The following is a 24,151-nucleotide window of genomic DNA, read 5'->3' on the forward strand; positions in this document are numbered from 1 at the left end:
TGTGCTGGTAATTTTGAGATTAGGGTCTCAAGTTTTGTCTTGGCTAAGGACTGAATTGTGGTCTGTTATGCTTTATACAATAGGTGGGACAACGACTCATATGTACCACCATACCCAGCTTCTTTGTTGAGATGGAGGCTCACAAACATTTTTTTATTCACTTATTTATTTATTTTGGACTGGGCTGGCTGGAAATGGGATCCTCTCAATTTCAGCCTCTCATGTAGTTGAAATGCTAGGTGTATGTCATCATGGACAGCTATTAGTTCAGAGAGATATTGAGTTATGCCTGGACTAGCCTTGAATCATAATCCTCCTGATCTCAGCTTCCCAGTAGCTAAGATTACAAGCATGAGCCACTGGTTCCCAGGTTAATGGGTTCTTTTGTAAATGTTTTCAACTTGAAAAAACTTGCAAATGAACTGCTTTGTCTAGAAATACTAGAAATTTAACTTTAAATTTGATATTTTTTTTTTTTTAATTTTTCTTTTGGGTCCGGTCGTGGGGCCTCTAGGCCTGGACACTGTCCCTCAGCTCTTCAGCTCAAGGCTAGTGCTCTACCATTTGAGCCACAGCGCCACTTCCAGCTTTTTTCTTTTTGCTTATGTGGTGCTGAGGAATCGAACCCAGGGCCTCATGCATGCAAAGCAAGTGCTCTACCACTGAGCCATCTTCCCAGCCCCTGATATGTTTAACTTTAAATTTGAACTAATAAGCTATATGTAGATAACAATTTTATTATTTTACTATTTTATCATTTGTCTGTACCTCTTGCTGCTGTGGTAAGCCCAGGTGTTGGAATTATCCGACTTAAATGTTACATGACACAGAATATTTCTGTGAGGGCAGTTAATTCTGGTAAGTTGTATACTGAAGTTTACAGTGCTCACATATTTGTCACCATACATGGTGAAAAAAATTTATGTTGTCAGAAGGATTTCTGATAAACAGCAGGCTGCTAGTAGTTAAGCTTTTGGAGAGTCCACTATACAAGGTTTAACATTTCTAACTGCTGCATTTTTCCAGGGTCCACTGTACTTCATTGGCAATGAAACTTAAGTGAAAATATTTGCCACCTGTTTTTTTTTTTTTTTTTTTTATTCACATAGCTTCTATGAAAAAAGGAGAAACTACAGATAGGAGAATCTGAAGCATAGAAAAATCCAAGGTACCCACTGTGTCATTGGTGCAGAACTCAGGCCATTTGATTCCTGATCTGGGCTCTTTCCTGAGTGTACTATTTTCCCCTTTACATTACCAAACAACCAAGGAAAGAAAGGAAGCAAGGAAGCAAAGTGGTCTAATATTTTTTCCGGTGGCTTTTGTTCTTAGTTGCTCTGGGTCCTTCTACTGGCCACCATTGTGGGTCTGCTACTCCAGCGCCTTGCAGCTAGACTGGGAGTGGTCACTGGGCTACATCTTGCTGAAGTATGTCACCGTCAGTACCCGAAGGTGAGTAGTGTGCTGTCTTATTTGTCTCTCACCCATGTAGGAATTTGTATCTGGCAGATATATTCTGTACTGAGCCATTGGACCATTTGGGGTCAGTGACCTTGAAGATTGGAAGTACTAAGGGAAATCCTGCCCTTCTTAACTTTTTTCTTCTCCTTCAAAACATAACTTGGGATTCATGTTTTCCCAGGTTTTTTAAGAAAAATTCTGCTTGCTGTTCATTTACTGTTCCCTCAACTTTCTGCCATCTAGCTACACAGACAATGGGAGTGGGTGTAAGGTGCCTTCTCCAAGCACTTTTATGCATATAGCTGTGTTATTACATCAGTGTGTGCGTGTGTGTGTGTGTGTGTGTGTGTGTGTGTGTGTGTGTGTGTATAGAGAGAGAGAGAAAGAGAGAGAAAGAGACCTATCTTTCTATACATAGATCTTTTTTAGTTTGTCCTTGCTGTGAATAAGGTAAGCTTTTTCCTTTTACTACAAACTAAATGTGGCAACAGTTTTGCATTTGCTAATTATTCTTCAATTTACTCTTTCCCCCTCGGAGCTATAGCTTCCTTCTACATATTTTGGGTTTTTCTGCCTCCTAAGGCAGAAATGAACTCCATGTCTGGAAGTCTTTTTTTTTTCCCCTTGGGTAAGTGGGTAGGTGGGTGGATTGAGGCAGCATTTCTGTGGACCAAACTCAGGACTATGAAGCACTAGGAGGATGAAGAGGGAGCTTTCTTTCCCCCAGCACTTTTATGAATATATCCGCAATACTCTGGAAGTTTGCATTATATTATGTTTTGTTTAAAAAACGCTTATAAAAGTCTGTGTGGGTCTGTGCCAAAGGGTGAATTCTAAACAAAGTAGGAAATTCTTAGAAATAAAGAATTAGAATCCCATCTTTTTACTCTGCTGTATAGGTTCCACGAATCATCCTGTGGCTGATGGTAGAGTTGGCTATCATTGGTTCAGATATGCAGGAAGTGATTGGCTCAGCCATTGCCATCAATCTCCTGTCTGTTGGAAGGTGAGCTGGTTTTCCTCTATAAAGTTATCAGTGTTATGTTGGATTCAAAGCCAAGGTAAAAATGAAAACTCAGTTCATGTTTAATTCAACTTCAGTGTTACTCTCTATGAAGCCTTTCTAGAAGCACCTTTATCTCCCCCAGCAGATGTAGTTGCCTATGGTGGTACATTTCTCTGTTTCTTCTCCTATGATGGTACATTCTTTTTTATAGAGTATGTGTCATTTGAATTGCAATTATTTATTTGTATGTCAGTTTATCCCCACTGGTTAGTGAGCACCTTGCGAATAAGACCCAGCATTTTCAGTTGTGTGTCCTAAATGTCTGACATTGACTCTAAATCAAAGATTCAATGCATGCACAGAAGTTGGAGCTGTGCTTCTCAACTACCTAAGACTTCCTATCACCAACTCTTTTCCTCCAAGTATTCTACATGGGGAGAACTATTGGGAAGAGAATAGTTTGAGTTTTTCTTTCTTCAATTCCCATTTCTTATTTCTAACCTAGGGTTCCCCTGTGGGGTGGAGTTCTAATCACCATTGCAGACACTTTCGTATTTCTGTTTTTGGACAAATATGGTAAGGAGAGTGGGAATGGGGAATTAAAGGAGCCACTCCCTATGGCATGGCAGCTGGGGTGGTCTGCCTTCTGTGAGCTCACTGCTGCATTCCCTCCTTAGGCTTGCGGAAGCTTGAAGCATTTTTTGGCTTTCTCATCACTATAATGGCTCTCACATTTGGATATGAGGCAAGTGTGACAGGCTATGCATTAGCCTCTTAAAACAAGGTTTCCATTGTGTTTTGATTAGTGATTATTTCCTGGTTTGTGTTCCAATCCAGATACCCCCAGGAATCAGTATCTTCATTTAAAGTAATAACATCTTTCTATGTCAAGTTCTAATAAACTTGTATCTGCTTCTGGCTTGGCTAAACATTGGAAACTATATCTACTCTATGAGTAGATCTTGAAATTGTCCCAAAGTTTCTAAGAAATGCTAATGCAGGGAAGAACATAATGAGAAATGTCTATGAATGAATCTCTCACCATATACTAGTGACTGTGATAAGTGATTTTTAAATGAATATAGGTGACTATATAGTGTACTAAGTGTGGATATTCAAGAACTAATGTGATACTAAATATTTAGATTATATAGTCACAAATTCTTTAACATCTGGAAGTGAGTCCCTTGTTATTAGTTACTCATGTAGCTGTGATCAAAATACCTAAGAGAACTTAGGAAAGATTCATTCAAGAAGGTTTAGCCTCTGGTTTCTTGTACTCATTGGCTTGGGCAGAATATCATGGCAGCATGAGCATGTGAGGAGGAAGTTCCTCACCTCATGGTGGACAGGAAGCAAAGAGTGACAAGAAGAGGCAGAGCCACATGTGCTCTTCAAAAACACCCCATTCCTCTAGCTAGGTTCTATCTCAGTGTTTTCAACACTTCCCAAAATAACACTACCACCTGGGGACCAGGTGTTGAACATATGAGCCTTTGGTGAACAGTTCATATTCTAACCAAAAGAACTTCTTTTGTTCTTTTGTGTTTGTTTTTGTTGTTGCTAGGTATCAAATCCAGGGCTTTGTGCATATTGGATGTTCTTCCACTGAAGTATACTCCAGAGTTTTTTATTTCTTGAAAGAATATAGCCTTCTAAGTTGGGCAAGCTGACCTCAGAACTTCTAGGCCCAAGTAATCCTCCTACTTTAGCCTTCCAAATACCTGGGACTACAGGCATGTACCACTGCACCCAGCTATTGTTTGAATTTTTGGTGATTTTCTACTCTTCACACAAATAGGTCATTGTTGCAGGAAGAGGGACTATAAGGGATAAAGGAAGCAGGTGCTGGTGGCTCACGCCTGTAATCCTAGCTACTTCAGGGGGCTGAGATCTGAGGATCGCGGTTCAAAGCCAGCCCGGGCAGGAAAGTCCGGAAAACTCTTATCTCCAATAAACCACCAGAAAACCAGAAGTAGCTCAAGTGGTAGAGTGCTAGCCTTGAGCTGAAGAGCTGAGGGACAGTGCTCAGACGCAGAGTTCAAGCCCCATGACCAACAATAAATAAATAAATAAGAATAAAGGATGCCAGAATTCTCTGATCCTATATTACTTCCTATCTCATGTTTTATCAAAGGCTAATCAGTGATGTTGATGTGTAGTATGTTACAGTGAAACCCAACCAGAGCCAAGTACTCAAGGGCATGTTTGTGCCTTCCTGTTCTGGCTGTCATACGCCACAGATTGAGCAGGCAGTTGGCATTGTGGGAGCTGTGATCATGCCACACAACATGTACCTACACTCTGCTTTGGTCAAGGTAAGCAAGACCCTTACATTGTTGGCCTTCAATACAGTTCATAGGATCATTCCCTTAACAACAAGGAACATAGATTTAGCTTATAACTCTTAAAGTCCTGAGGAACAAGATATTTCTAGTGCTGGACATTTATAAACTCCACATACTCTTGAATTATGTTCTTATCACCAAGTTGACCAGAAGCTACTAACCCCAAAAAGAAGCTATGGCTAACTTTCTTCATGTAAGACCTGAAAGTATACCAAGCCTTTTGTGTTTCAGCCTCCAAAGCCTGAGTCACCTTGTGGTGGGGGGTCAAGAGGGGAGGAACCCAACCAAGCTTTACCAATAAGTCTTAGTATTCACTTACTGGGTGATTTCAGAGACTTTTTCATAATTAGGACTGAAATCAGCAGGTCAGTGTTTGCAGGTCAGTAGTCTTTCCAGCCACTATATCTGAGGGTTCACTTAGTCACTCTTCCCTATCTAGGGAATGTGCAGTGCTGTCAAAGGGTATGGAGTTCTTAATCACTTAATGGACTTGGATTTAAGTCAGTTGTTGGATCTTGTATTTCATCTAGTCAGTTGTTTGCTCTCTTAATCTCTCAGCTGACTCTAAAGTTCTAAGTTTTACAAGGAAATTTGCTGCAAGTGGTGAAAAATTGACTGCTGCTATCTCTTTAGTCTAGACAGGTAAACCGGGCCAGTAAGCAGGAAGTTCGAGAAGCAAATAAGTACTTTTTCATTGAGTCCTGCATTGCTCTCTTTGTTTCCTTCATTATAAACGTCTTTGTCGTCTCCGTCTTTGCTGAAGCATTTTTCGGGAAAACCAATGACCAGGTGGTGAGTATAACCAGGGTCATGGGTGGTAGTGAGTATTAGGGTAAAATGAAGGCTAAATGAGGCAGGAAGCTACAACAATGCCTAGATGCCCAGGGAAAATATATCTATAACCTCAATTCTACCTATACACTAGTCAGATTATGTGTGGCTGGCCCAGTCTATCTCTGTCTTTTGCAGTATTTTCCTGGAAAGGCACCTGGCCTCTTACTCACCATTGAGTCATGCTGTCATGTGGATGACTTCAAAACTCTTTGGCTGCTTCTCCTTCCATTTCCTGACTATCAGCTTCTCCCTGTCTGCCAGTCTTACCACCTAAGCTGAGGACAGGTTGGGAAGAGCTAGCAAACAGAAAACACACTTTGTGACAAGTATAAAAACACAACATTTGTTATTCAAATCTGTGTCTTTTGGACTCCTGATACCTATATAATCTTTTTGTTTTCTTTCTTTCTCTCTTTCCTTCTCTCTTCCTTCCTTCCTTCTTTTTTTTTCTGTTGTTTGTTTTTGTGCAGACCTGAGCCTTGAACTCAGGGCCTGGGAGTTGTCCCTGAACTATTTTATTCAAGGCTAGTGCTCCACCACTGGAGCACAGCTTTATTTCTATCTTTTTCCCCCTTTGGTGGCTAATTGGAGATAAGACTCTCATATTCTTTCCTGCCCAGCCTGGCTTTGAAACTTGATCCTCAGATCTCAGCCTCCTAAATAGCTAGGATTACAGGAGTGAGCCACTAGTGCCTACTTCCCCCTACCCCTCCCGCAAAGCTATGCTGAGTACCAAGCCTGATGCTTTGTGCATGTTGAGTGTATACTCTACCACTGAGCTGTACCTCCAGGTGCTTTTTTAGTTTTTATCACCACTTGTTTTTTAGGACCTCTAGCTCTCTTTTGAATGAATTCTCCCTATTCCATGTCCTCTCATGTTTGAAGCCTTCTATGGGCCTCTTCTATCATTGTTTAAAATGAGCAAGATTTATGTATTATCAGGGCACACTGACTTAATAAAGAAGTTTGACAAAATGGGGATCTAAAAGATTGTGGAGGAGGATTGCAAACAATAATACCAGTGTCTGTTCATTATCACATCCTGCTCTAGGCTTTCTTTCAGACTACTCCTTATAAAAGACCTTGATGTGATTTGTAGTAGAGCTCTTATCTGCTTCCTGACTCTAAAACAAAAATTGCTCTTAAACTGCTTTGGGTTCTAGGTTGGTGTCTGTAAAAACAGCAGCAGTCCCCATTCTGGCCTTTTTCCTGAGGATAACTCAACTCTGGCTGTGGACATCTACAAAGGGGTAAGCATGTTCAGGTTTGTGATCTTTGCTCTTAAATCAATTTTGGCTTATTTTATGGTCTTTTTGTGAGTTGTTTCAGATCTGACCATGTTTGCTTTAGAGTATTATTTATTTCAGAGATCAACTTGCTAGACAAGCATTTGGGTTATATGATTAGGGTGGATTGTCATATGGTATCAGTTGAAAAGTTTCCAAAATCTTGGTGACAGCTTATGATTGTTAATTGTGGTAAATAATGTTCTTTACCAGGGTCTCTCAGTCCCTTTATTCTGTTTATATAATAACCCTCCAATAGTATAATGTATAGTGTACTGCATTCCCCAAATATATTTGACCTTTCTTTACACTCTTACTACTTTCCAGAATGGGGGAGGGGTACAGAAAGATATGGGAATGTGGTATAGGCTTCTGTTATTTCTGTATGTAAGATGGAGATGAATGCTTTAGGTGCTTGGAAAAGAGAGTACTAGGCTGAGTAATGAAGGAACGTCCAGCAAAGTTGAAAATAAAAGCCTATAGAGTCAGATTAAAACTGAGCCTAGCTTTGGAGCAGTGTCTAGCACAGGACTTGGTATGAGTGCTACCTAACTAAGAAGGAAGAATGCCACAAGGATGAGCTGTTGGCTAAGCAGATGACTAACATAGCTCATCTTCCCTTGCCTCTCCCAGGGTGTTGTGCTGGGATGTTACTTTGGACCTGCTGCACTCTACATCTGGGCAGTGGGGATCCTTGCTGCAGGACAGAGTTCCACCATGACAGGAACCTATTCCGGTCAGTTTGTCATGGAGGTATGTGCTAGTGTTAAATAGAGAGATGACACAGACATTTGATGTTTCTTTTTTTCTTTCTTTCTTTTGTTTTGTTTTGTTGCAATCCTGGGGTTTGAACTCAGCCTCAGGCTTTCTAGGCTGGTGCTCTTCCACTTGAACCATGCTTTCAGTTCTGTTTTTTGTTGGTTATTGTTGAGATAGGGTCTTACCACCATTTCTGCCTGTGCTGTCCTCTGTGATCATTCCACTATCCTAAGTAGCGAGGATTATAAGCATAAATAATTGGCTTTGGGCTTCTTTATTTCATGCTTCTAAGTTCTCTCTCATCCCCAATTCTCTCTTTTCCATTCCAGAAAATCATCCTGATTCTGTGTTTTTTTTTTTTTGTTGTTGTTGTTGTTTTTGGGTCCGGTCGTGGGGCCTGAACTCTGGGTCTGGGCGCTGTCCCTCAGCTCTTCAGCTCAAGGTTAGCGTTCTACCACTTGAGCCACAGCGCCACTTCTGGCTTTTTTCTTTTTGCTTATGTGGTGCTGAGGAATTGAACCCAGGGCCTCAGGCATGCAAGGCAAGCGCTCTACCACTGAGCCACCTTCCCAGCCCATGATTCTGTGTTTTCTTTCAGGGGTTCCTGAACCTAAAATGGTCACGTTTTGCCCGAGTGATTCTGACACGCTCCATTGCCATCATCCCCACTCTGCTTGTTGCTATCTTCCAAGATGTAGAGCACCTAACTGGGATGAATGACTTCCTGAATGTTCTGCAAAGCTTACAGGTGAGCAAGGAGCTGGGAATGCTCACATCATATTTATTCAGACATTAAATCTTGCCATCAGGCATCAAGTCTTGTACTGACTACTGGTAGTAGGACATTGAGGACTTACATGAATAGTTTTTCAGCTTGTTGAATTGGACTTATGAGACCTAAAGAATACCATATTACAATTCATTAATCCAGCAAACATTAAATGGTTATAAGACTTTTATGCTAAAGGGGAAGGAGGCAGGAGAATGGAGAAAAGGATGGTGAATGAATGCAGTCATAATTTTTAATGTACATACAGGAAAATGGAAATAGGAAACTTTAGAAGATAGGTAGAGATAGGATAGATGGAAGGGCAGGAGAACAATGGAAGAGGTTACATTGATCAAGATGCGTTATACAAGTCAGGCACTAGTCGCTAATGCCTATACTAGCCACTCAGGAGGCTGAGGTCTGAGGATTTAGGTTCGAAGTCACACAGACAGGAAAGTCTGTGTAACTCTTGTCCCCAGTTTTTTTTATTTTTTATTTATTTTTGGTTGGACCTGGGGCTTGAACTCTGGGCCTGAGCACTGTCCCTCAGCTCTTTAGCTCTACCATTTGAACCACAGTGCCGCTTCCAGTTTTCTGGTGGTTTACTGGAGATAAGAGTCTCATGGCCTTTCCTGCCTGGGCTGGCTTTGAACTTCGATCCTCAGATCTCAGCCGCCTGAGTGGCTAGGATTACAGGCTTGAGCCACTGGCACCCGGCTTGTCTCCAGTTGTTTTTTTGTTTTGTTTTGTTTTTTGTTTTTTGTTTTTTTTTTGGCCAGTCCTGGGGCTTGAACTCAGGTCCTAGACACTGTCCTTGACCTTCTTTTTGCTCAAGGCTAGCACTCTACCACTTGAACAACAGCACCACTTCTGGCTTTTTCTGTTTATGTGGTACGAAGAATGGAACCCAGGGCCTCATGCATGCTAGGCAAGCATTCTATCACTAAGCTACATTCCCAGCCCTATCCATTTTTTAAAAAAAAACAGAAGTAGAACTGTCGCTCAAGTGGTAGAGCACTGATCTTGAGCACAAAAAGCTCAGGGACAGCCCTCAGGCTCTGAGTTCAAGCCCAAGGACTGGTGTGAATATAACAATGAAAGAATGCCAAATTCTGGGGAGGCTAAGAAGACAAATCAGATTCAATATTTTGTCTTTGTGTATGGACACTTATGATCACCATTTATCCTAGATTACAGATAGCTTGAAGGCTCCATAGATTTCAGCATAAAGTTTGAGTATGTGGGGATGATAGAAATAATTGTGATTTCCTTCTGTTAGTTATGTTTTTCTTTGTGATAGTACCAGGGGAACCCAGAATCCATGTCTGATTTTTTTTTTCCAGCTTCCCTTTGCTCTCATACCTATCCTCACATTCACAAGCTTGCGGCCAGTAATGAGTGACTTTTCTAATGGAATGTGAGTATAGTCATTTCCATTCTTTCAAAGGGGAAGCTTCTATGTGGAAATAGGGAACTTTTATCTAACACACCAATCAGAAATTAGTCACATCAGGGATTTTACATGCTTTGATAAATGATTACTAGCAATCATTTGGTATAGAGAATGGAGAATATGAATGTAGTAAAAGAGGAAAAACAATTTTTCCATGCAGTTTTTTAGTGCTGAATTTTACTTAAGCTTTAGCCACTGAAGTTTGAATTCTGTGTTAAATGATCTCAATGTGAAAAGCATAAGCTAATACTTTTGCATACATCTGAAGGTATGTGATTTTTGTATTATTTGTCAAATTTCAATGGCTCAGGCTTGTTACTTTTTTAAGGTCCCAAATTTTAGAATAAATATTAAGATTTTGATATATTACTTCCCTTGTTACTTTCTGTTACTGCATAACTTTAGCTCTCTTTTTGCAATGCCCCAAATCCTTATCATATTACCCTTATGAGATGCAATTTTCTGTCTGTGGCCAGTTTGGACTGTTTTACTATCTACTGTGCTGATCTTTTACAGAGGCTGGAGAATTGCAGGCGGGATCTTGGTCCTTATTGTATGTTCCATCAACATGTACTTTGTAGTGGTTTATGTCCAGGACCTAGGGCATGTGGTGTTGTATGTGGTGGCTGCAGTGGTCAGTGTGGCATATCTGGGCTTTGTGTTCTACTTGGTAAGTCCAGTCTGGAAGGAGAAGGGGCACAAATATCTGGGATGGCACAGGTTGGGCAAACTGATGTTCAGAAATGGATGGATCCAAAAGATCACATAGCAATCTACCTCCTCGCTATTGAAGTATGGCATTTTCAAGGCATCTGTTTATATTTCTAATCATCAGACTTACTAATATCATATTTTTCTGTTTCTATCTTCAATTCCTGACAAGGAGAAAAGTAGGTCTAAGACACAAAAAAAGTAGTAAGAATGAAAGTGGAGAGTGATACGAGATGGAGCTGGAAAAGGCATGTGCACTGTGATCTAGAGCTTTCAAGTGGGACACAGGTGGGCTCAATTCTGGGCCAGCTTTACCACTTACTAGTTATATAAAGAAATAAATACTCTCATTGAATTACTCTATAGTTATTAGAATATCTTAGTTTTACAAATAAATAATCTTGACTTTAAAAATCCTAGTTATGGAGTTGAAGGTGTGGCTCAGATGGTAGTGTGCCAGCCAAAGAACAAAAGTAAGCATCAGGTACCAAGTTTGAATCCTGATCTTGAACAAAAGTAAAAAAAAAAAAAGAAACCAGGTGCTAGTGACTTGTGCCTGTAATCCTAGCTACTCAGGAGGTTGAGATCTAAGGATCATGTTTCAAAGCCAACCGAGGCAGGAAAGTCCATGAGATTTTAATCTCCAATTAATCATCAGAAAATGGGAAGTGACACTATGGTTCAAAGTGGTAGAGTACTAGCCTTGAGCAAAAAAGTTCAGGGACAGTGCCAAAGCCCTCAGTTCAAGCTTCACAACTGGCAAAAGATAATAAGAAAGAAGGAAAGGGGAGGGAAAGGAAGGGAAGTCTTGGTTATAAAACTTAGTTATGGGGGAGAATGGTGGAAGGGGTGGCATTGTTCAAGATATAGTGTACTTAAAAACTGATTTGTTGAAATGAAACTCATTTGTACAACTATTTAATGAGAATGTTTTAAAACTAATTTTTAAAAAATTTAATTACAGCCGGGCACAAGTGGCTCACACCTGTAATCCTAGCTACTCAAGAGGCTGAGATCTGAGCATCGCGGTTCAAAGCCAGCCCGGGCAGGAAAGTCCATGAGACTCTTATCTCCAATAAAAACCACTAGAAAACTAGACGTGGCACTGTGGCTCAAGCGGTAGAGCACTTGCCTTGAGCTGAAGCGCACAGGGACAGCGCCCAAGCCCTACAACCAAGCAAAAAACAAAACAAAACCCTTAGTTACGTAGAACAGGAAGGGAATTTTTTGGGGGGGCCTGAACTCTGAGCCTGGGCACAGTCCCTCAGCTCTTCAGCTCAAGGCTAGCGCTCTACCACTTGAGCCACAGCCCCACTTCTGGCTTTTTCTGCTTATGTGGTGCTGAGGAATCGAACCCAGGGCCTCATGCATGCATGGCAAGCACTCTACCACTGAGCCACCTTCCCAGCCCCTGAAAAAAAAATATTTTTAAGTATAGAGTAAACTATGTAAAAATGATAACAGTAGTCATTTTAGAACAGAGCTGGTAGGTTTTTTTTTTTTTTTTTTCAGAAGTTCTTGAACATAGCTAGTATTGGTTTTAAAAAAAAAAGCCAGCTGGACTCCAGTGGCTTTTTATGCCTAGGATGCCTGTAATCTTAGCTAGTGAGAAGACTGAGATCTAAGGATGGTGATTCAAAGCTATCCCAGGCAGGAAACTCTGTGAGACTCTTTATCTTCAACTAACCACTAAAAAATCAGAAGTGGATCTGTGGCTCAAATTGTAAGCATTAGCCTTGAGCAAAAAAACTCAGGGATAGTGTCTAGGCCCTAACTTTAAGCCCCAGGGCTGGCACACACACACACAAAAGGCCATGGTGACAACAAATCTCCTTTTGTGCTTTATACATGTTTCTCTGAAGAATACAAGGGTTGTTTATAAGGATCAGCAGACGTTATGCCATTTCTGCTGCAAGAAGTAGTTAAAGATAGAAAGTAGAATCCTTCTCTTGATGTCTAAAGTACTTAGTCCCCTTGCCAGTGTCTACCACAGGTTAGGTATCTGATTGGGAAAACCACCCTAATGATTACTGAAAAAGTATGTCCTTTCAGTTTCCCTTCCCAATGTCAGTCATGTAAAGATGATACTAACCCTAGCTCCTAGGAAACCAAGTAATTATACTGTAAACCCACCACATTCACAGACTTATTACACATGGTTTTGACCAAGTGCTGTCAAAAAATAATTTTTAATCAAAGATACTTCAAATATAAATTTTTGAATTACCACAAATACATTATATAGCTCAGATGATGTAGAAAAGTTCTGTCAGACTCACATTATTGTCAGCTGTATTTAAATCATTGTGAGATTCACTGAGTGTTTCCCTGTCCTTAATTTTGTGAAAATATACCTCTCCCAAAAGCAAATACTACCCATAAAACAAGGTAACAGGGTAATTCTCCCAGTCCAAAAAGGACTTATAAGGGGCTTTACTTAACTGATAAAGTGAAAATTTTAGGTTTGTTGAAAAATGGCATGGCTTTAGCAGAAGATGAATGGCAGTATGGGAAAAGTGAGTCAAGCCACTACATTACAGAGCTCTATGAATCCTGAGCATATGCAGTTCTTGAGCAGTGATCTCCTTGGAACTGTATATATGTGGAGATAAAGGGTCTACTATGTCTCCTGCACAGCAATTGTTTTTAAAATTGGCTTAGAAGTTAAAGGAATCCTTCCATGCCAGTTGCTTATGAAGGTGCTGGGTTGTCCTCTGTGACCTGAGGCTAGAGAAGTTATTGACGCTCCATTCTTCAAGGTGAGGGCTGATTCTAATGTAGGTTACTGCCGTTTAGTAGCTCAAGTGACTGCCATGTCTATTAGTTATTTCCCCATTCCTCATGATGAGGAGTAGGGAGGAAGAGGATGTAAGAAAATGGGTCAGCAGGAAATTCTCTGTTGGATAAAAGAAACAAGTCACAAAAACAAAATGGTAGAGATAAGTCAGTATTGAAGATAGCATGCAAAGTCTTTGTTGAGGAAGAAGCATACAGGGTAGGAATGGGAGCCTGAGTTGGGCAGTCCTTGGCAGTGGAAGCAGGTGGATAAACTGGATATTTAAGGCAGGCATCAGTGTATATGTGAGCAGTGCTGGAGGAGCTATCTTGGTGGGTGAGAGGACTCTTCCCAGAGCCTGGTGATCGATAACCATGTTTATCTTCCAGGGTTGGCTGTGTTTGATTGCATTGGGCATGTCCTTCCTGGATTGTGGGCGCACGGTAAGCATCTCTAAAGCCCTGCTGACCGAAGACACCAACGGTGGCTGTGCTAAGTAAACACTGGATTGGTCTGTCTGTCCTCCGCACGGAGCCATCAGAGCCAGTGTGTTTCTATGGTTTACTGTGTGAACAAAGCCACAAGTATGTGCTGTTGCACACCCAGCAGTTAGGACTCAACTGCTAGTTGGGAAAGACTTTGTTTCATGTGTGTTCAAATGAAGTTCTTTTTTTTATTTTTCCTTTTCTTGATCTCCTAACTTGACAACTGAATTAGGTACAATTTTGAAAGCTGACATTTGCTGCTATTATTGCAACACTAATTTCTTAAGCCCAAGGCCAACTTGTTTGTCCTTCTGAGAGAGAATTTTCTGTGGATGATTCTTAATCAGACTGTATTTTTTTTAGAAATTGGAAAATGCAACACATTTTTCATAATACAAACTACAAATATTGTCATAACAGGTATGAAAGTTTTGTTTATCAAAAAGATAATGGAGTTTAAAAGCCTGAGAAACACTTTTATGGACACTTTCAATTATTTTAATTATAAAAAATACAAATTGAGTGGTTTCTTCTATATGGAGTAGAAAATTTAGAGACATAAACTGCCAGATGTGGTGGTGTAAACCTGTACTCTGTAACCTTTAATCTCAGCTACTTGGGAGGCAGAGACAGGAGGACTGCTGTGTAAGACCCAACAGGGAAAAAGTTAGTGAGACTCTCATCTCAAAAAAAGTAAACTTGGCATGGTTTCTTCCATATGAAATAGAAAATTAAGAGACATGAATCCTGAGGCCAGACATGGTGGTGTACACCTATAACCCTAGCTACTTGGGATGGAAAGACTAGAAAATTGCTGTTTAAGGCCAACTAGGGCAAAAGTTAATGAAACTCTCATCTTAAAAGAAAACAAACCAGCCCTGGGCACCAGTGGTTCGCACTTGTAATCCTAGCTACTCAGGATGCTGAGATCTGAGGATCATGGTCTGAAGCCAACCTGGGAAGAAAAGTCCCCCATGAAACTCTCTAATTAACCATTCAAAAACCAGAAGTGGTCCTATGGCTCAAGTGGTAGAATGCTAGCTTTGAGCACAAAGAGGCTCAGGGACAGCACCCAGGCCCTGAATTCAAGCCCTATAACTGACAAAAAAAAAAAAAAAGAAAGAAAGAAAAAAGAAAAAGAAAACAAAAAAAAAACCTTGGCATGTTGGTTCATGCTTGCAGTCCTAGCTTCTTGGGAAGCAGATGTAGGAGGATCATGGTCTGAATCTAGCCCAGGGCAAAAGGCCAAGGTTCTGAACACAAACCAAAAAAGCCAAAAGACTGGAGTGTGGCTCATGGAGTAGAGTGCTCATCTGTCAAGTACAAGACCTTGAGTTCAATTCTGCATACTACTAACAGAGAGACAGAGACCGAGAATCTGTTGGGCTCAGGATTTTTAAAATTTATTTCCACTTTCCCTATTTAGAGGGAATTGTTACTAATCATCTACCTACTGAAGGTATTTCTCAGAGACTGCAGTCCTGAGATTAGTAATAATCATATTAACAGAGAGATTTCCTGATGATATTTATTCTTGGTAGTAACAGATTTCCTGATTATATTTATTTTGTGGTGATAACAAAAGATGATAGCATTTATGAACTGATATTCTTGGGAGACCTTGGTGGTGTGGAGAAAGGTCTCAAAAGTGCAAGAAGAATCATCAATGTTATTCCTGAAATTAATCTCTCAGCAGAGTGTTTTTCTCACATATTACTCTTGATGGTGCCCAAGATGACTATCAGGTACTATAGACCTAATAGGAAGTACGCTCTCCTTGCTCTCACTCTCCTGCTTTTTCTCTTATCCTCTCCTCCTTTCCATAAGTCAGTAGGTGGCACTGTGGTTACAAAGACCCCTCTCAGCTAGGTGGGACTCTCCAGCTGTTCCCTAAGAGGGAAAATCTGATGCCAGAAGGCGGAGCTCTGGAGTACAGGAAAGGGTGTCTTCAGCTTGGAGCTTCAGCCACTTCTGACATTTTTACTTAGGTTGACACAGATTCTGTCAAGTCATTCACAGCTGTCAGGTGGACATAAATGAACAAAACTCCTTCCTGGCCATCATCTTGGTGAGAAAGGGAAAAGGAATGGCTTGAAGAACTTCTCATCTTTGGAGCTTTCCTTCCGGAGCGCTGTGTTATTGGTGTGCTCTGCTTATCTGGTCCCAGAGGCATTGTGACTGTTTTTTTTGCACACAGCCCAAGCACAACCTGGATGGACTGTCTTTTCGAAGGCATTCAGGATAAACTACTGTGTTTCACTCACTGTGAATTTACTTAGCCTCTCAATATCACACACAATTACAATTGTTCTACATGTTTCTCCTCATGGTGTTCCACTCCTCCCTCTTGTTTCCCAAACCCATCCTAAAGGTCCTGAAGATGGTCACAGGGTCTGATGTCATAAGCTTTGTTTGTAGGTACCAGTAGGTAAATATCAACTTGATATAACATATACATACACTAATTCCGTATAGAGATTCTGTACCTTTGCCCTTGTGTGGGTGGGTGCACATGTTTAGAAACATTTAGAAGCCCAGTCAAAAGCTGCTAATTTTTTTTTTCTGTGCCATCATGGAGATCAAACCATGCATTATGCCTAACGCATGCTGGGCAAGCACTCTACCACTGAGGTACAACCTGAGCCCTAGAATCCTTTAAAAATCACATTTATGGCTTAGAATGAAAAAATGTCTTCCCAGTTAAATGGCATTTTATAATTCTATGAGTGTAATATCTTACCATGTCAAAAACATTCCTTTATTCCCTTTGGGTCTTACAGAGGGAAAGTCCATCACAACAGTTCTCTGTACAATGTGTAAAATTTTGAGTCTTCCTACTGGCATGGTGGTTTATGCCTATAATCCTGGCACTCAGGAAGCTGAGCAGCATGATCCTGAGTTCCAGGCCAGCCTGAGATACAGAGCAACACTTCATCTCAAAAACAATGTTTTCAAAAGAAAAAAAAAGTCCCCCAATGCCAGTCTATACACTTGGCATATGTTACATTTTGGCAGTATGTTTGTGTGAAATGTTCAAGGATATACAATTGTACTTCTTGTAAATTGGTTCTTGTTCTCCTTAAATGTGACATGGAGTAACTGTTCTGCTACAGTGTCCTGGGAATTAACAGGGTTAGAGGAGCCTCAACTGGTTCCCACGAGGTCCTGCTAGGGGTGTCAGGAGTACTCACAATGGAGCTTTTAGTGAACATTTAAAATGTAAACTCAATTTGTAATTAAAATTTTTTTCTTTTTCCAATTTTGTTTCCTGGTTATTTTTTTGACCTTGAAAATACTTAGTAATAGGGTCTCAACGGCTTTGATAAGTAGATACCAAAATGTCACTTACCAACTAAAGATGCACACTGTGCTCACACTGTTAGTGTTTCAGTCCTTGAAGAGAGAGAAATAAGTTTACACATCACTCAGAGGCATGGTTTTAGTCCTTAATAGACTTTGGATTAGTTTCAAACACTAATTTTTGTTTTCCCACGGGCAGTGTTGTTGTAGCTGAATGTCACGTCATTACCAGAGTTCAACTTGAAACTTTATTCTGCCTTTTTTTACTCCATCTGAGTAGACATTCATCTTATATAACTGTATCTGAAGTCTTATTTCACCAGTCAGATAGGTTTGTACATTCTATCTTTGCTGTCAGAAAAAATATTCGAAGAGAAGAATCAAAATTGCTTAGCTTATGAACAAGTAAGCATTTGGCAGACATATGACATAAGTGGACATATTGTCACCTGTTATTAAATACAAGTGGAGAAACATAAGTCGGCCCTTAATTTATCCTGAGCAACATTAGTATTTTATTTTCCTTTTCTGCCCATATGCTTTCCTGCCTGTCTTAGGAGCAAAATACTATAATCCCCTAGAGTTTCTCCAAGTTGACTTTATTTAGCTCTTGTTAATTTTGTTTAAATTTTATAACTGAAATAGGATACAAAGCAACCTGAAGATCTGTATTTGAAACAGTTCTTCTAATTCTGTCCTTTGGAATGTATTCTCCTCTTTCACTGGTAGAGTCCGTGTTTGCCTTTCCCTTACAAATGTAAGAATATAAAAGTCATTTCTATGTGGTAGTCCTGGTCTGAGCACTTGTGCTGTCTCATTAGTCCTTCTAACAAGAGGCTCAGTCTCTATATTCATGAGGCATCTGAAGTGTCAAAAGTAACTGCCCTTATCACATTGCTGAAAGTGGGTTGGCAGTTGAACATGACTAGCTTAATATCAGAGCCCACATACTCATTTTCAAACTTTCCTGTGTAATATATAGTATATCTTTCATAATGAATAAGGTTACCAAGCTTGGTTCTTTAGTAGCACCAATAAACAACAGAACATTTAAGCCAGGCATGATGGTATGTGCAAGTAATCCTAGCATTGAGGGTAGAAGTGTTGCAAGTTTCATGCCAGCCTGGTCTAGATAGAAAAAACCCTATCTCAAAAAACAAACAAACAAAAATCCATAAGACAGAAAATGCTCTGGATAGTATTAGAATTTGCCTTTTATTTTTAATTACTTTTTTTTGTTGGTCTTGCTTGAATTCAGGGCCTGGGTGCTGTCTCTGAGGGGATTTTTTTGCTCAAGGTGCTAGTGCTCTACCACTTTGAGCCACAGTACCACGGTACCCCCAGTTTTCTGGGGACTAATTGGAGATGTGTCTCATGGACTTTACTGCCTGGACTGGCTTTGAACTGTTATCCTCAGATCTCAGCCTCCTGAGTAGCTAGGATTACAGGTATGAGTCACTGACTCCCAGCTAGAAGTTGCCTTTAAAATTGTATTATCTTTGGTAGCTTTAAGTTTGCTAGATTGGTACTCTACCACTACAGCCATGCTTCAGCCCTAGAAAATGTTTTAGCTAGTAGTTGCCCACAGACTTTGGTTTGTGCTTTTAGAAGGTAGAAAATGGGCACAGTTCTTCATGGTCCTACCTGGCAATCGCTAAGAGCTAGTATAGGTATACTGACTTGTATAAAGTCTCTGCTCCCCAAAATGTTTTAGCTTATTCCCGTGCCACTTAGCCACACATCAGTATCTCAGAACTACATGAAACCCTTCTCCAATGAAGGACTTCTACCTACTCATTTAACTAAGTGAAACATGGTGCCATAGAACTAGTAATGCAATTTTTGCTTACTCTGTAATGAGGAAGTCCACCATCTTTGCTTACACAGAAAAGGTTTTAATGAATTACCAGTGAGTCTAACAATGACTGATAGTCACTGGAGCCTGTAATCATAAGATCTTTTTTTTTTTTTTTTTCGGTCGTGGGCCTTGAACTCTGGTCATAAGATCTTAAAATGAAGAAGCAAGCTGGTCCAAAGAACCATTTCCTGGCCTTAATTAAAGCCAATTCCACCCCAGCATCTTCCTAGCCCACTGTTGGGAATGGTTTGGTCCTGAGCATCATCTGGTCTATGTCATCTTCACACATCTTTGCACATCATCACCACTTTCCTGAGAGGTCATACAGCTCATGCATAAGGTATTAAATATACTTATTGAAGAATAACAAGAGTTATTCTTCAAGTACTAGTGTACTTGGTCTTTCCCAACATAGTAATCATTCTCATTTTTCCACATAAGTAGAATAAGGATTCAAAGACACAGGACAGGATCGAGGTCATAGGAGATAGAGTTGTGTCTTAAACCCAACTCTATTGGAAACATCCCAATAGGGTACTTTTTACAGATGTATAATCTGCCTTCTGTCTTATAAGCTTTTGTTCTCAAAGGGCAAGAATATTCCTAAAGCTCTAGTTTATAACAAAGGGTAATTGTCCAAAGTTGTTATATTTAGGGGATAGAAAATAATAGAAACTTGTAACTTCACAATACTTCCGGCACACATTAAAGATAACTAAGGCAATTCTGATTCCATTTGGTAAACTTTGGGATCTGTAGATTGTCCTTCTTTTAGCATATTACCTTTCCTTTTGGGGGGTTTGAACTTGGTGTCTTCATTTGTTATGTGGGCACTATACTGCTGAGCCATGCCTCCAGCCTTGTTTTTTTTACTGGTTCCCTTTATGATAAGGTCTCACTTCCTGCCTTGATATGTGCCTTGACCATGATCATCTATTTTAGGTTTCCCATAGTTGATAGGATGATAGACTTGTGCCTTCATAGAGCTTCCCTCTTTTGAGCTGCAGTCTTAGGGACTTTTCTACTAGGCTAGCCTGAAAATGTGATCTTCAAAATCTCAATCTCCCATGGAGAATTCCCTCCACCCGCCCCCCTTCTCTCTCTCTCTCTCACACATACACACACACATACACACACACACACACACCACTGCACTCAACCATGGGTCTTGCAAACTTTTCTAGCCAGGCTTGAATTATAATCCTTGCATTCTCATGCTCCCAAGTAACTAGCATTATAGACATGCCACTGGGCTCAGCTATCTTTTCATTGTTTTTAATAGAAGTGTTTTTCTCTGTTCAGGTGCTGAAGAGTAAAAAGGCTAAAATTATAGAGCTCAGGATTTAGGCCATTTGAAATCTAATTAGGATAGTCACAGCACTGATTTTACTGACAGCTGTTGGTACTACCTCCATCCTTATTATGTCAGCTTTTATTACTTTTAATATTAGAATCCAGTGTTGTATGTTTAAGCCATTTCTTTTCTGAGATAAAAATAGAGCTGCACTTTAAAAAAGTCCTAAATTAATATGATTATAGGTATATAATATGTAATTATGTAATTAACATAATTATAGGTAAATAATATGATTATATGTATATAATCAATGTGTCCATCTCAATATCTTAACTATTTGAAAATCATCTATCTTTTATCTTTTTGTCCTTAGTACCATCTGGGATTGACAGCTCGGCCTGAACTCTACCTTCTGAATACCATGGATGCTGACTTACTTGTGTCTAGATGACGAACAGCCTGAGAGACTATCTATGAACACTTTCCCTAATCCCTTTTGTGCCATGTGTCTATTAGCATATCTCTGATAGTTCAGAGGTGAGTTTTGTTCAAGTATTTTGAACAAAGGCAATTTCCGTATGGGAACAGGGGTAAAAGCTGACAGCTCCAAGTGTAGGTCAGAGACCCACCCACCTTACACAGTCATTCAATGGCCAGAATTGGATGATTGGCCTTTGATGGCCACTCATTACTATAGGCTTCTTGACTTCTGGGATTTATAAAGTATATATGTATATGTGTGTGTGTGTGTGTGTATATATATATATATATATATATATATATATATATATATATATATATATACCTGAACATATCAGTTCAAGTAGAATTTTAAAGCTATCCAAAACTGATAGATTTTTTTTAAGTATTATTTAGGGAAATGAGATATTTTTGTCTGGATCAGAAGAAAGGAAAGGGAATAATATGTTTTTCCCTTTTGTCAAACTGACTATCTTTTAAAGTGGTACTTTACTCTGCCAGTTAAGTTTTATTTCACTGTCATGGACCAAGAGTACACCAAGATGTCTATTAGCACTAGCACATCATTTCTAAAGAAAACATATTTTCAATTTGATTATCATATTTAACCTAGGATATCAAACTTACTTTTTAACTATTGTTGTCATTGTGGTCTCTGTTCTTGAATTTTTTTCTAGCTTTTAAAAAGCAATATGATGGTATTTGTCAACTGGCTTACTAGGTAGTAAAAGATCCAGAAGCCATACTTGAACCAGTGATTTATTTTTTTATGCTATAATGTAACTCAGCCCAAAGAAAATATTAATAACATATAACTGTTATTAATAGCATGAGATAACAAAGGCACTAATCTTTTTAATGTTTTCATAATTCTACAATGTCTTTTCTTACCACTTTTCCCACTAACTGCAAATACCATTTTTAGATACTGACTCAGTTGCTAGGAGTGGCTCATATTTTTATTGTTTAATCTCCTAGGAAATGCCAAGCATTTCATTTTTAAGATATTTATACCAAATAGTATGAGATTAGTACTAGAGTGGAACTTAGAGCATTAGTCCACTTGTCACTAGCTGCTTGCCTGCTCTCTTTTTTTACCCCTGTTCCTAATCAGGATTTCTTTTCCCTTATACTTTTTGTAATGAAAAAAGTTCATATTTAAGAATTCAAATTGGACTGGAGGTGTAGCTCAGTTGTAGAGCACTTGCCTACCTTGTACAAGATCCTGTATTTGATTCCCTAGCAATTCAATAAAGACAAGTTTTTTTTCAGTAAGTAACTTTTTTTTTTTTTTTTGGTTGGTCCTGGGGCCTGAACTCTGGGCCTGGGCGCTGTCCCTCAGCTCTTCAGCTCAAGGCTAGCACTCCACCACGACAAGTTTTTTTTTCATAATTATCTGATTAAAGACTCAGAAGATTTGCAGCACCGGGCCCACATTTCTGCATGGAAGTCCAGTTTGCTGGAACTGAATCAATGTTGTGGGCAATACCCCTCCATATCCACAATTTCTTTTGGCTCCCAAGGTGTTGAGTCTGCAAACCCTGCAGCCTTTTTGTGGCTTTGAACATCACTTTCATCTTCACCACCAAAGGTAAATATCTGATCTCTCTGCCTTATTACAATACTTAAGTAACTCTTAATAATATATTAGCATATAAATATTATTAATATGTTAATTGAGAAATTGCTTAGCTTCATTTTTTAATGGTTTTGTCCTTTGAGTGGCAGGGAATTTTCCAAACAGATACTCATTCCTCAGTTGAGGAGCTCTTAAGATGTCAGATAAGCCAGGCACCCGATGGCTCACGCTTGTAATCCTAGCTACTCAGGAGGCTATATCTGGGGATCATGATTCAAAGCTAGTCGGGGCAAGAAAGTCTGTGAGACTCCTATTTCCAATAAACCACCAGAAAACCCTGAGCTGAAGAGTGCAGGGACAGCACCCAAGCCCAGAGTTCAAGCCCCACGACTGACCCAAAAAAAAAAAAAAAAAAATCGGATAAGAATACAACATGGAGGGTGGTCATGTGGTAGAGTGCCAGCCAATGAGTAAAAGCATCAGATAGAGTTCAAGCCCTGGTCTCAGACAAAAATAAACAAACAAACCTGACCTTGTAACCTAACTTAGAGACTTTCTGACCTTGGGCTGGGAAGGTGGCTCAGTGGTAGAATGCTTGCTTTGCATGCCTGAGGCCCTGGGTTCGATTCCTCAGCACCACATAAGCAAAAAGAAAAAAGCCGGAAGTGGCGCTGTGGCTCAAGTGGTAGAGTGCTAGCCTTGAGCTGAAGAGCTGAGGGACAGCGCCCAGGCCCAGAGTTCAGGCCCCACGACCGGACAAAAAAAAAAAAGAGAGACTTTCTGACCTTAAAACTGAAATAAAATAATAAAATTAATATAGGCCCCAGGAGCTGGTGGCTCATATCTGCAATCCTAACTACCCAGAAAGATCATGAGTTTAATGCCAGCCTGGGCTACTATTAGAACACTATCTTAAAAACAAAAAAACAAGCAGCAGCAGCCATCAAACACAGATGAAGAATAGGACATTGAAAAGACAATGTAATTAGTGGAAACATAACTGGTGGCCTGGGCATGATGAAAGACATGTGGGAGCTGTGAAATGGAGGTACAGAAAGGGCTAAGTACCACTCCAAATCAATCTCTGATCTGACCACCCAGAGCATATCCAGGTTCTTGATCTGGTTCCAAATCCTGAGTGTACAAACCAAGTACAGAACAAGTGAATATTGCTTTCCTAGTCCCTTCCTGCCAGCTAAATTTGCATAGGCTTCAGAATTATGAAATGTCTCCTCTGCCTTGTATCCAGATACTAAAACTTTCTACATTTAGCATGTATCAAATGGGTTTTTATAAAATTTCACAAGTTTCAGCTAGGTTTAATATTTATTAACCTCAAAGAGTCTATTATATCATAAAAATGGGGCATATGTAATGTACAAGCATGTAATTTAAGAATACCATATAGCTGGGTGCTGGTGGCTCACGCTTGTAATCCTAGCTACTAAAGAGGCTGAGTTCTGAGGATCACGGTTCAAAGCCAGCCTGGGCAGGAAAGTCTATGAGACTCTTAACTCCAATAAATGACCAGAAAACTAGAAGTGGCACTGTGCCTCAAGTGGTAGAGTACTAGCCTTGAGCTGAAAAGCTGAGGGACAGTGCCCAGGCCCAGAATTCAAGCCTCACAGCCAAAAACAAACAAACAAACTTGGAAGTGGTACTGTGGCTCCAAGTGGTAGAGTGCTAGCCTTGAGCAAAAAAGCTCAGGCACACCTAGGCCCTGAGTTCAAGTCCCATGAGCAACCAACA

General features: G+C 39.9%; 1 protein-coding gene and 1 long non-coding RNA gene across 3 annotated transcripts in view; both read left to right on the top strand.

Moving 5' to 3' along the window:
• Window positions 1-20,795, top strand: part of Slc11a2 (solute carrier family 11 member 2) — a 40,232-nt gene extending 19,437 nt beyond the window's left edge. For both annotated transcript variants that reach the window (XM_042668721.1, XM_042668722.1), the window contains exons 5-17: window positions 1,333-1,452; window positions 2,361-2,467; window positions 2,973-3,043; window positions 3,145-3,212; window positions 4,630-4,785; window positions 5,449-5,607; window positions 6,813-6,899; window positions 7,569-7,688; window positions 8,293-8,442; window positions 9,807-9,880; window positions 10,433-10,586; window positions 13,793-13,846; window positions 20,717-20,795. In XM_042668721.1, the coding sequence (XP_042524655.1) occupies window positions 1,333-1,452; window positions 2,361-2,467; window positions 2,973-3,043; window positions 3,145-3,212; window positions 4,630-4,785; window positions 5,449-5,607; window positions 6,813-6,899; window positions 7,569-7,688; window positions 8,293-8,442; window positions 9,807-9,880; window positions 10,433-10,586; window positions 13,793-13,846; window positions 20,717-20,794 (1,398 nt within the window). In that variant the 3' untranslated portion in view covers window position 20,795. The remainder of the gene's footprint in view (window positions 1-1,332; window positions 1,453-2,360; window positions 2,468-2,972; window positions 3,044-3,144; window positions 3,213-4,629; window positions 4,786-5,448; window positions 5,608-6,812; window positions 6,900-7,568; window positions 7,689-8,292; window positions 8,443-9,806; window positions 9,881-10,432; window positions 10,587-13,792; window positions 13,847-20,716) is intronic.
• A 348-nt stretch (window positions 20,796-21,143) lies between these two features.
• LOC122098345 lies at window positions 21,144-22,246 on the top strand. The gene is made up of 2 exons (XR_006145730.1): window positions 21,144-22,083; window positions 22,202-22,246. It is a non-coding gene; the product is annotated as an uncharacterized LOC122098345 (long non-coding RNA).
• Window positions 22,247-24,151: the final 1,905 nt, after the last annotated feature.

This window comes from Dipodomys spectabilis, unplaced genomic scaffold (assembly GCF_019054845.1).
Source record: "Dipodomys spectabilis isolate Male_0828 unplaced genomic scaffold, ASM1905484v1 ptg000477l, whole genome shotgun sequence".
NCBI lineage: Eukaryota > Metazoa > Chordata > Mammalia > Rodentia > Heteromyidae > Dipodomys > Dipodomys spectabilis.